Source organism: Ornithorhynchus anatinus, chromosome 3 (assembly GCF_004115215.2).
Source record: "Ornithorhynchus anatinus isolate Pmale09 chromosome 3, mOrnAna1.pri.v4, whole genome shotgun sequence".
Lineage (NCBI taxonomy): Eukaryota > Metazoa > Chordata > Mammalia > Monotremata > Ornithorhynchidae > Ornithorhynchus > Ornithorhynchus anatinus.
In genome coordinates this window covers 20,354,253-20,365,941 of record NC_041730.1, presented here as the reverse complement: position 1 = coordinate 20,365,941, position 11,689 = coordinate 20,354,253, and the positions used below count along the sequence as shown (strand labels likewise).

General features: G+C 43.9%; 1 protein-coding gene and 1 pseudogene across 1 annotated transcript; both read left to right on the top strand.

Annotated features, from left to right (window-relative positions):
- Nucleotides 1–1,378: 1,378 nt before the first annotated feature.
- LOC100087207 (olfactory receptor 10A7-like) lies at nucleotides 1,379–5,063 on the top strand. The gene is made up of 2 exons (XM_029059203.1): nucleotides 1,379–2,292; nucleotides 4,946–5,063. The coding sequence occupies exons 1-2, from the start codon at nucleotides 1,379–1,381 to the stop codon at nucleotides 5,061–5,063; spliced, it is 1,032 nt and encodes a 343-aa protein (XP_028915036.1).
- Nucleotides 5,064–9,761: 4,698 nt separating this feature from the next.
- Nucleotides 9,762–10,730, top strand: LOC114810005 (annotated as a pseudogene).
- The last annotated feature ends 959 nt before the right edge of the window (nucleotides 10,731–11,689 follow it).

The window sequence follows — 11,689 nt, the reverse complement described above, 5'->3', positions numbered from 1 at the left end:
TCTATTTTATGGTCAGTAAAATGAACTATTCCTTATGTTAAGTGAACAGAAAACATTCTAATATTCTTGGATAATACCTCCATTTTAGGGGGTTAGATAAAACTACACAGGTCTTTTGGTTTAGTTAGACTTCCACTCAATTGACCACTGGACTAGTGGAAATTGGTCTAATATTTTAACTATATATAACCAGGTCAACTACTCCTAGAAAACAAAAATTGTCCTTACCCACTACACAGTTATAATGATATGGAGTCTTGAGATAAATCTGGAATTTTGTGTTCTTCTTCCCTTGCATTTTATTAAAGCGATTCAAAAATTAAATCCTACATTAAAAAGAAAAACAAAATATTAGAGAAAACAATAAACCTTTGTTAGGAAAAAAAGAAAGACTTCAGGGAGTTCAGATGGTTTTCTTAGTTCCCTGCTTCTCATACTATTCCTCCTCTTCCACCACTGGGATCCTCTTGCATCCTTCTTGACATTTTCAAAATTAGAAAGGGAGAGTAGAGAAGGATATCCAGGTTTCTGAGAAGGGAAAAACCAATCATTTTTCTTTTTGGAACCCATTTCACAAAGCTTAAATCACAGTACTACTTCTCTAAGAATGAGCCTTGAGAGAGAAAAGGGATAAGGAAGAAGGGATGGATTTGTAACAGTGTGATCCCAGGAAGACTGGGGGAAGAGGTGGGGCAGGGAACCAATTTGAGGATCCTGCATGTTGCTAAGAAGCACAAGTTTTGTTATGTTTTGTTTTTTTGTGCATGAAACTTTGACCCTGTCATTTTTGGCACATGAGCACCCAGACTATGTGTATGAATCTAAGTGTGTTTGTGTATAGGCAAGTTTTTGTGCGTGGTGTAGGGGTGTATGTGCTTGTGTGTATATAATGGCAGTTGAGGAGATTTCTATGGGTGAATCATGCATTAGGGTATTTTGTTCCCTGCCAACAAGCTGTGATGTTAAGTCCTTAACAAATACCATTATTATTATTGTCCAGACCTATGAAGGTGATAAGATGCGGTGGAAAAATGTGGGTTCACTAATGCTAAACATTAGTGATGAAAAATTGAAACACTTTCTAATCATTTCTTTGCAGAAATTGCATTATTGAATAATGACACCACTTCCCCAGTTACCTGAAATTGCTTCTAGCCATAGAGAAGCTAGACACCATATATTTCACATTGTGATAACTTTCTTCGACCAAACAAGCTACGCAAGTACATGCTGACAAACGTTTAGAGAGAAGACCTGGACTCTGAAAATGTCACTACAGATTTTTTTTCCTGAACTAAAATGACAAAATTTGGGCCCAGATATTTCTGTACTTGCATTACCACCCCCCCGCCCCCCAAAAAACAAACAAACACTGCAAATGAAGGAAGGCAATCAGTCATATGTGACTGAATTCATTCTTTTGGGTTTCTCCAATCTCCATGAATTTCAGGTCATCCTGTTTATGGTTTTCCTTGTGATATACCTAATAGCCTTGATAGGAAACTCCCTCTTAGTGCTGGTCTCCTCGATGGACCCTGCCCTTCAAACCCCTATGTACTTTTTCCTCAAGAGTCTGTCCCTTATGGATATCGGCTACACCACTGTCATCATTCCTAAAATGCTCACCAATTTCCTGTCCAAGAATCAAAATATTTCCTTTGGTGGCTGTGCAGCCCAGATGTGTTTCTCCTTCTTTTTTGGGCCCGCAGAGTGTTTGATCCTGACGACGATGGCTTATGACAGACATGCCGCCATCTGTGATCCGCTCCACTATTCTCTCATCATGAACCGGAGGTTCTGTCTGCAGCTGGCCCTGGCTTCCTGGCTATCAGGGATTCCCGTGGCAACAGTACAGACTACAATGATGTTTACACTGCCCTTCTGTGGGCCTAATCTAATTAACCATTTCTTCTGCGATGGCCCTCCTCTCTTAGAGCTGGTATGCACAGAAACCTTCGCTTTTGAGGTATACAGTTTAACAGCAACTGTGATCGTCCTGATGTTCCCTTTTGGAGTCATCATTGTATCTTACGTCCACATCCTCATCACCATCCTGAAGATGTCTTCCGCCGAGGGCCGTCGCAAAGCCTTCTCCACCTGCTCGTCCCACCTCATTGTGGTCTCGCTGTTCTTCGGGGCTGCAAGTTTGACCTATTTCCGAGTCAAATCCTCCTACTCTCCTGAGAGCAAGAAGCTGCTTTCTCTCTCCTATACAGTCTTCACTCCCATGCTAAATCCCCTGATCTACAGTCTGAGGAATCAAGAGGTGAAAGGTGCCCTGAAGAAAATTTTAGGTAAAAAAATATTTTCCCAAGAGCTGGGAAGCTCTGATTTGAGATGGTGATGCTTTTTGTTGAGGTATCAAGAAGTCAATGACTTTGCTTAGGCGCCATTACTTGGCACATTCCCATCTTTATTATTTACTGAGGGATTCACTCCAGGGAATATTCTGGGCTCTTCGAAAAACCATGGAAGAGTAATCTTGTTCTCAGAATTTAATTGGTCAACACCAGTATGAACTCAGAAAGTAGAAGCCTAGCTAGATATGAGACACTGAGACCTGAACACCCATAAATTTAGACATTTTCTCAAATAGTGGTATTTACTGAGGGTTTCAGGTGTGCTGGGTGTGAGGCCAAAGTTTTGTACCGTTAAATAATTAATGATATGTTTTAATGTTCTATGGTTTTATTTAAAAAGTGTGGAGAATGGATCAGAAAAGTATGATTTAGGAATTCCTGTGATCTGCAGCTTAGGTTGATTATTCATCCATTAGACAAATTCCTCTGCTCTTGATCTGCCCCTCCTACCAGGAGCACTATGCAGTTCTTTTAGGGAAAACTCCCTCATTTAATAATAGTTATGGTAGTTGTTAAGTGCCTATCATGTTTCAGGCACTGCACTAAGCCCTGGGTGGATATAAGCAAATCGGGTTGGACACAATCCCTGACCTACGTGGGGCTCACAGTCTCAATCCCCATTTTACAGATGAGGTATCTGAGGCACAGAGAAGTGAAGTAACATGCCCAACGTCATGCAGCAGACAAGTGATGGAGCTGTAATTTGAACCCATTACCTTCTGATTCCAAGGCCTCTGCTATATCCACTCGCATTCTAAAATCCAATTACCAGGCCTGATTTTTGAAGCAAAGCCATAAGTGAAGTTACATCTAATAATTTTCAGCGCGAAACAAAGCTCAAAACAAGTACGTCGTGTTCCAAAAGAGAAAAAAAATCTCTTTGAATCGTAATGCCCAGAAATCAGCTGCTTATTCAGTTCTTTTTATCAGGCTTTTTAAAAATGGTATTTGCTAAGTCTTTACTGAGATCTAGGCATTGTACTAACTACTGGGATACATACAAGCTAATCAAAGGAGATACAGTCCATGTTCCACCAGGGGCTAAGTCTTAATCCCCATTTCACAGATGAGGTAACTGAGGCACAGAGAAGTGAAGCGCCTTTCCCTGGTTCATAGTGAACACATTTGGTAGAGGTGGGAATAGAACCCAAATCCTTCTGACTCCCAGGCCCTGGGGTATCCACTAGGTCACATTACTTCTCAATTAAGTTTTTTAAACTAGGTTGTGTCTATCATGTTTTGGGTGGGGTTATCAAATGGTAGATTGAAATGTGGCTGCTCAGCGGAGAGATCTTGATGTCCTCAGGCAGATCTGTGTCCCGACCAATGGTCAATGGTGTGCACCAGTTTGTGGCCTCCCAGCAGACAGATCTCAGTGTCCTCAAGCAGGTCTCTGTTCCCCACGAGTTTGTCACCTCATCATCACTGGGCTGGACTCTGTTTTGGGAAATATTAGGTCATCCGTGGTGGTTTGAGGTTTCTTGGAGAAGGAGTTACTAAGGATTTACTAAGGATTTCTCTCTGATCTCCCTTCCTTCTCTCTGATCTCCCTTCCTTCTCTCTGATCTCCCTTCCTCCTCTCTCACCCCGCTCCAGTCTATTCTTCACTCCGCTGCCCGGCTCATCTTCCTGCAGAAACGCTCTGGGCATGTCACTCCCCTTCTTAAACAACTCCAGTGGTTGCCTATCAACCTCCGCTCCAAACAAAAACTCCTCACTCTAGGCTTCAAGGCTCTACATCACCTTGCCCCTTCCTACCTCTCCTCCCTTCTCTCTCTCTACTGCCCACCCCACACGCTCCGTTCCTCCGCCGCCCACCTCCTCACCGTCCCTCGGTCTTGCCTATCCCGCCATCGACCCCTGGGCCACGTCCTCCCGTGGTCCTGGAGTGCCCTCCCTCCTCATCTCCGCCAAACTATTTCCCTTCCCCTCTTCAAAACCCTACTTAAAACTCACCTCCTCCAAGAGGCCTTCCCAGACTGAGCTCCCCTTCTCCCTCTACTCCCTCTACAGCCCCCCCTTCACCTTTCCACATCTTAACCCTCTCTTCCCCCCATTTCCCTCTGCTCCTCCCCCTCTCCCTTCCCATCCCCTCAGCACTGTAATCGTCCACTCAACTGTATATATTTTCATTACCCTATTTATTTTGTTAATGAAATGTACATCGCCTTGATTCTATTTAGTTGCCATTGTTTTTACAAGATGTTCTTCCCCTTGACTCTATTTACTGCCATTGTTCTCGTCTGTCTGTCTCCCCCGATTAGACTGTAAGCCCGCCAAAGGGCAGGGACTGTCTCTATCTGTTGCCGACTTGTTCATTCCCAGCGCTTAGTACAGTGCTCTGCACATAGTAAGCGCTCAATAAATACTATTGAATGAACTTATTAGGAAAATCCATGAGTTAAAAGGTAGCCCGGAAGCCTGGTATTCCAGGCTGAGTATTGCTATTGATTTCTATGTCTGTCTTGCCTGTAAAATAGCAAAATCACTGGGTGTTCTGTTTCTGAGCAAATACTGTATGCAGAGCACTATTCTAAATGCTTAAGAAATTACAATTCAGTACAACTGGGAGACATGATCCCTTCCCACAAGGATCTTGCAATCTATAGGAAATTCTTTCTATCTCTCTTTAATCAACTGAAGAAAAAGATAGTATCAAATGAACAGCTAATATTAAATATAATAATCAGAAGTAAATCTTAGACCATGCCTAACAAATTCTGAGCAGTTGTTTTTTATCACCCAGACACCAAACAGTTGAAGACAGAGATGAAAATAATAACATCATAAAAAATCTCACCAAGGATTCAGTTTTATAATCTATGTGGTATTTCTAATGTGAATACAATGAAGAACCCCAGCAGTTATCTACCTGGCTTAAATTCAGGCAAAAATTTAGATTATTTCCTTTTAGATAGACTCATTCATTCATTCACTGACTCTAGAGGCTAAGCTTTGGAAAAATCAAAATCCCTAAAAGTTCAGGTAAACATATTTTATACTTTTCCCCCAGTGTGCACAATTAAAAATTCAATGATTTCACAACATCTTTTAAGGGTAAAAAATATAAGCATCTCATGGGCACGATGTATCCTAATGGAGATTTCTAGACTGTCCCATGGCTTCCTTTATTGTAAGCAATGGCCTGTGGACCATCTCTGGGGGGAGGGAGGGCAGTCACCCCTAAACTTCAAAGAGGCCTTATCATGCAGAACCTGAGCCTATCAAATCAACCAGAGCTGAACATTCCTCCTTCAAGAGTGTCACCCATTGCCTAGGGACAAGTTCATTCAGGAATTGGTGCTCAGAAAGAGAGAGGGAAAGAGAGAGAGAGAGAGAGACCATGAACAGAAAGCCTGAATTTTGCACAAACTTTATTCCGCTAGGTGAACTGAATTATTTGATTATTTGAGGCATGGCAAATTGAACCTCCCTTTTGGGAAGAATATGGTTAATGATGTTAGAGCTTCCCTAACAGGAGGAATATAATTATGAGTTACTGGCACGAGGCAAAAAACCCCAGGTCCCACCCAGGAGGTATTAATTTATGGTTTGTTTTCAGGAGGGGACTAGCTCTCACCCACGTGTACTTTCCACTCATGAGGAATCCACTTATGCATTACACACCTGTGGCGAAGCTTCCAGCTCCACTAATGTTCAATGGGATGGGACACTCACCAACTAAAACAAATTTTCAGCAGGTTTTTTTTCTTCACCAAGTCACCAAATATTTGAAGATAGAGTTGAATATAATGTTTTAAAAAATTCCACCAAGGATTCAGATTTATAATCTTTATGGTATTTCTAATGCGAATGCCATGAAGAATTTCAACAGTTGTCCATCTGGCTTAAATTCAGGCAAAATTTTAGATGAAATTTTTCTTTTAGATAAGCAGATTTTGGAGGCAAGGCTCAGATCCTTCTGACTTCCAGGTCTGTGGACTGTCAACTAGGTCACACTGCTTTTCAAATCACTTTATTAGATAGTTTTGGTTGAGGTTATCAAGTGTTGTTGATACAACAACAGACACATTCCCTGCCCACAAGGAGCTCACAGTCTAGAGGGGGAGACAGACATTTATATACCTAAGTAAAAAAATGAGTAAATGGCAGATATATAAATTTGTGCTGGGAAGATGTGAGGGAGGATGAATGAAGTGGTGATGCAGAAAGGAGTGGGAGAAGAGGAGAGGAGGCAAGACATCGATTTCAGGGTTGGGTGTGGAGCACTGTTTAACTTTTATCCCTTAAGATATAATTTATTATTAATAATAATAATAATAATGATGATAGTACTTGTTAAGCACTTACTTTGTGCCAAGCAGTGTTGTAAGGACTGGGGTAGAGAGAAGCTGAGAGAGTTCCTGTCCCATGTTGTACTCGCACTCTTAATTCTTATTTTTTACAGATGAGGTAACTGAGGTCGAGAGAAGTTCAATAGCTTGCCCATAAGTAACTTGCCCAAGGTCACACAGCAGACACGTGGTGGAGTGAGGATTAGAACTCATGACCTTCTGACTCCCAGACACATACTCTATCCACTATACCATATTGCTTCTCATGCTTGCTTGCTGTTTTGACTTGAGAACCAAACCTGTTCATTAGAAGAGCACACTGAAACCTTTGTGATTATAAATATTTAGCTGCAGAGCTGCAGAGCTCAAACTATTCCTCCTCTCCCACCCCTATGGTTCTTTTGATAGCATCTGTCTTTCATGTTACTTCCAAAAGAAGAAAGGAAGAGTACGGAAGGATTTCCGGGTTTCTGAGAAGGAAAAGACCAATATTTTTTCTTTTTGGAACCTGTTTCACAGGACTAAAATCATAGCTCTGTTTTCCCAAGTGTGGGAATTGAGGGAAAGAAAGGTGATAAGGAAGAGGGGGTGAATTTGTAACTATATGGTCACAGCAAGGTTGGGGGAAGAGAAGGAGCAGAGAAACAGGAAATCAATTTGGGGAGGTTCCACGTTGCTAAGAAGCACATTTGTGTGTGTGTGTGTGTGTGTGTGTGTGAGAAAGAGAGAAAACCCTTAACCCTGTCATTTTTAGGCACATGAGCATCCAGCCTATGTGCATGTGAGTGCATTTGTATAGAGGTGGGTTTCTGTGTGTGATGTGCGTGTGTGTGTGTGTTGGGATGTTGTGGAGATTTCTATGTGGGAGGCGTGCATTGTTCCCTGCAGACAAGCGGTGATTATTTAATTAAATTAAATTCCACTGTTTCAAAAATGAAGGTGATAGGATGTCGTATGGTGGGAAAAAACTGTGGGTTTAATAATGATAAACATTAGTAACAAGTGTTGATAAAATGAAACACTTTCTGATCATTCCTTAACTTCTATTTTTAACCACTCAATCTCCAAGGGCTCCTTCCCCTCTGCCTTCAAACATGCCCATGTCTCCCCCATCCTAAAAAAACCCGCTCTTGACCCCACTTCCCCCTCCAGTTATCGTCCTATCTCCCTACTACCCTTCCTTTCCAAAATCTTAGAACGAGTCGTCTACAATCGATGCCTAGAATTCCTTAACTCCCATTCTCTCCTAGACCCCCTCCAATCTGGCTTCCGTCCCCTCCACTCTACCGAGACTGCTCTCTCTAAGGTCACCCATGACCTCCTTCTTGCCAAATCCAATGGCTCCTACTCCATTCTGATCCTCCTTGACCTCTCTGCTGCCTTTGACACTGTCGACCATCCCCTCCTCCTCCATACCTTATCTCACCTTGGCTTCACGGACTCTGTCCTCTCCTGGTTCTCCTCTTACCTCTCTGGCCGATCATTCTCGGTCTCCTATGCTGGAGCCTCCTCCCCCTCCCATCCTTTAACTGTTGGAGTTCCTCAAGGGTCAGTTCTTGGCCCTCTTCTGTTCTCCATTTACACTCACTCCCTCGGTAAACTCATCCGCTCTCATGGCCTTGACTACCATCTCTACGCAGATGACACGCAGATCTACATCTCCGCCCCTGTCCTCTCCCCCTCCCTTCAGGCTCGCATCTCCTCCTGCCTCCGGGACGTCTCCACCTGGATATCAGCCCGCCACCTAAAACTCAACATGAGCAAGACTGAGCTCCTCATCTTCCCTCCCAAGCCCGGTCCGCTCCCAGACTTCTCCATCACCGTGGATGGCACGACCATCCTTCCCGTCCCACAGGCCCGCAATCTCGGTGTCATCCTTGACTCGTCCCTCTCGTTCACCCCACACATCCTATCCGTTACCGAGACCTGCCGGTTTCACCTCTACAATATCGCCAAGATCCGCCCTTTCCTCTCCACCCAAACGGCTACCTTACTATTACGGGCTCTCGTTATATCCCGGCTAGACTACTGTGTCAGCCTTCTCTCTGACCTCCCTTCCTCCTCTCTCGCCCCGCTCCGGTCTATTCTTCACTCCGCTGCCCGGCTCATCTTCCTGCAGAAACGATCTGGACATGTCACTCCCCTTCTTAAACAACTCCAGTGGTTGCCTATCGACCTCTGCTCCAAACAAAAACTCCTCATTCTAGGCTTCAAGGCTCTCCATCACCTTGCCCCTTCCTACCTCTCCTCCCTTCTCTCTTTCTACCGCCCACCCCGCACGCTCCGCTCCTCTGCCGCCCACCTCCTCGCCGTCCCTCGGTCTCGCCTATCCCGCCGTCGACCCCTGGGTCACGTCCTCCCGCGGTCCTGGAACGCCCTCCCTCCTCACCTCCGCCAAACTGATTCTCTTTCCCTCTTCAAAACCTTACTTAAAAATCACCTCCTCCTAGAGGCGTTCCCAGACTGAGCTCCTCTTCCCCCTCTACTCCCTCTGCCATCCCCCCTTTACCTCTCCGCAGCTAAAGCCTCATTTTCCCCTTTTCCCTCTGCTCCTCCACCTCTCCCTTCCCATCCCCACAGCATTGTACTCGTCCGCTCAACTGTATATATTTTCGTTACCCTATTTATTTTGTTAATGAATTGTACATCGCCGTGATTCTATTTATTTGCCATTGTTTTTACGAGATGTTCTTCCCCTTGACGCTGTTTAGTGCCATTGTTCTTGTCTGTCCGTCTCCCCCGATTAGACTGTAAGCCCGTCAAACGGCAGGGACTGTCTCTATCTGTTGCCGACTTGTCCATCCCAAGCGCTTAGTACAGTGCTCTGCACATAGTAAGCGCTCAATAAATACTATTGAATGAATTTGTATTACTGGCTAACTTCACCACTTCCCCAGTTTCCTGAACTTGCTTCCACACAAAGGGAACGTAGATATATATTCCACAATCACTACCTTGATCACCAAACTACCTGAGTTCATCCTGAGAAATGTTTGTAGGGAAGACTTGGACTCTGAAAGTGTTGCTACTGATTTTTTTTTCCTGAACAGAGAAGACTCATTTTGGGCCGAGTTATTTCTGTACTTCTATCGCCCCTAAAAGCACCATGCGAATGAAAGAAGGCAATCAGTCTCATGTGACTGAATTCATTCTTCTGGGTTTTGCCAGCCTCCCTGAATTTCAGGTCATTCTGTTTATGATTTTCCTCATGATATACCTAATAGCCGTGATTGGAAACTCCCTCTAAGTGTTGGTCTCCACTGTGGACCCTGCCCTTCAAACTCCCATGTACTTTTTCCTCCGGAGTCTGTCTCTCATGGATATCAGTTACACCACTGTCATCATCCCCAAAATGCTCACCAATTTCCTGTTGAAGGATAAAAGTATTTCCTATGGTGGCTGTGCAGCCCAGATGTGTTTCTCCTTCTCTTTTGGGCCCTCAGAGTGTTGGATCCTGATGACAATGGCTTTGACAGACAGGCCGCCATCTGTGACCCGCTCCACTATTCACTCATTATGAACTGGAGGTTCTGCCTGCAGCAGTCCCTGGCTTCCTGGCTAGCAGGGATTCCTGTGGCTATAGTACAGACTGCAATGATGTTTACATTGCCTTTCTGTGGACCTAATGTAATTAACCATTTCTTCTGTGATAGCCCTCCTCTCTTAGAGCTGGTGTGCATGGACACCTTTGCGAATGAGGTATACAGTGTAATTGGGACTGTGATCATCCTGATACTCCCTTTTGGAGTGATCATTGCATCTTACATCCGCATCCTCGTCACCATCCTGAAGATGTCCTCCGCCGAGGGCCGTCGCAAAGCCTTCTCCACCTGCTTGTCCCACCCCATTGTGGTTCTTCGGGGCTGCGGGTTCAACTTACTTCCGAGTCAGATCATCCTACTCTCCTGAGAGCAGGAAGCTGCTTTCTCTCTCTTATTCAGTCTTCACTCCCATGTTAAGTCCCCTGATGTACAGTCTGAGAAATCAAGAGGTGAAAGATGCCCCGAAGAGAATTCTAGGTAAAAGGATAGTTTCCCAGGATCTTAGAGGCTCTGATTTTTTTACTGAATTATAAAGTCAATGCTTAGTCATCGTTACCCGGCACATTCCCATGTTCATTATTTGCTGAGGGTTCACTGTGTGCACAGGATATTCTGGGCTCTTGGAAAGACCATGGAAGAGTATCAAAGGCCCGTTCCTCATTCTGGGAATTAGAATGGACAACACCAGCCCAAACTCAGACAGTAGAAAGCTAGCAAGAGATGAGATGCCAAGACATCAGCACATAAAACTTGAAATTTTCTCAATCAATTAATGGTATTTATTAGTACCATAATTTATGTGTGCAGAACATGAGGCCAAAATTTTGTGGCATCACGGAATCAATCATATGTATTAATGTTCTATTGTTTTATTTAAAAATTAGGGAGAGAGGATCATAAAGGAATACTTTAGGCATTCTTGGGAGTTGAAGACAGGGTTGATTTTTCATCCTATAGACAAGTTCTTCTGCTCCTGTTTGGCTCCTGCTTCCAGGACAACTACTCTGGTCTTGTGACAAATGCTCTCACATTTGTATTTAAACAGATTCTGGACATGTCTTCAAATCCAATCAGTCAGTCATATGTATTTAGCAATTACTGTGTGCAGAGCACTGCAACAAACATTGTGGAGGATACAATATAACAATAAACAGACATATTCCCTGCCCATAGCACGCTGACTGTCTAGCGGGGAAGACAGACATTAATATAAATAAATGAATTACAGATATGTACACAAGTTCTGTGGGACTAAATGGGTGGGTGAATACAGGGAGCAAATCAGAGCGATGCAGAAGGGAGTAGGAGAAGGGGAAAGGAGAGCTTAGTCAGGGAAGGCCTCTTGCAGGAGATGTGCCTTCAATAATGCTTTGAAGAGGGAGGAGAGTAATTGTCTGTCAAATATGAAGGGGGAGGGTTTTCTTCAAAGATGCCTTGAAGAAAATTCTGTGTAAAGGGATATTTTCCAAGAGTCTGAGAGGCTCTGATTTGT

Bases quoted from the DNA above. Each gene is read 5' to 3' on its own strand.
- LOC100087207 (XM_029059203.1), top strand. From the start codon at position 1,379: ATGAAGGAAGGCAATCAGTCATATGTGACTGAATTCATTCTTTTGGGT. The intron at 2,293-4,945 runs AGGTAAAAAAAT...CATGATCCCTTC, and splicing joins GGTGCCCTGAAGAAAATTTT to CCACAAGGATCTTGCAATCT.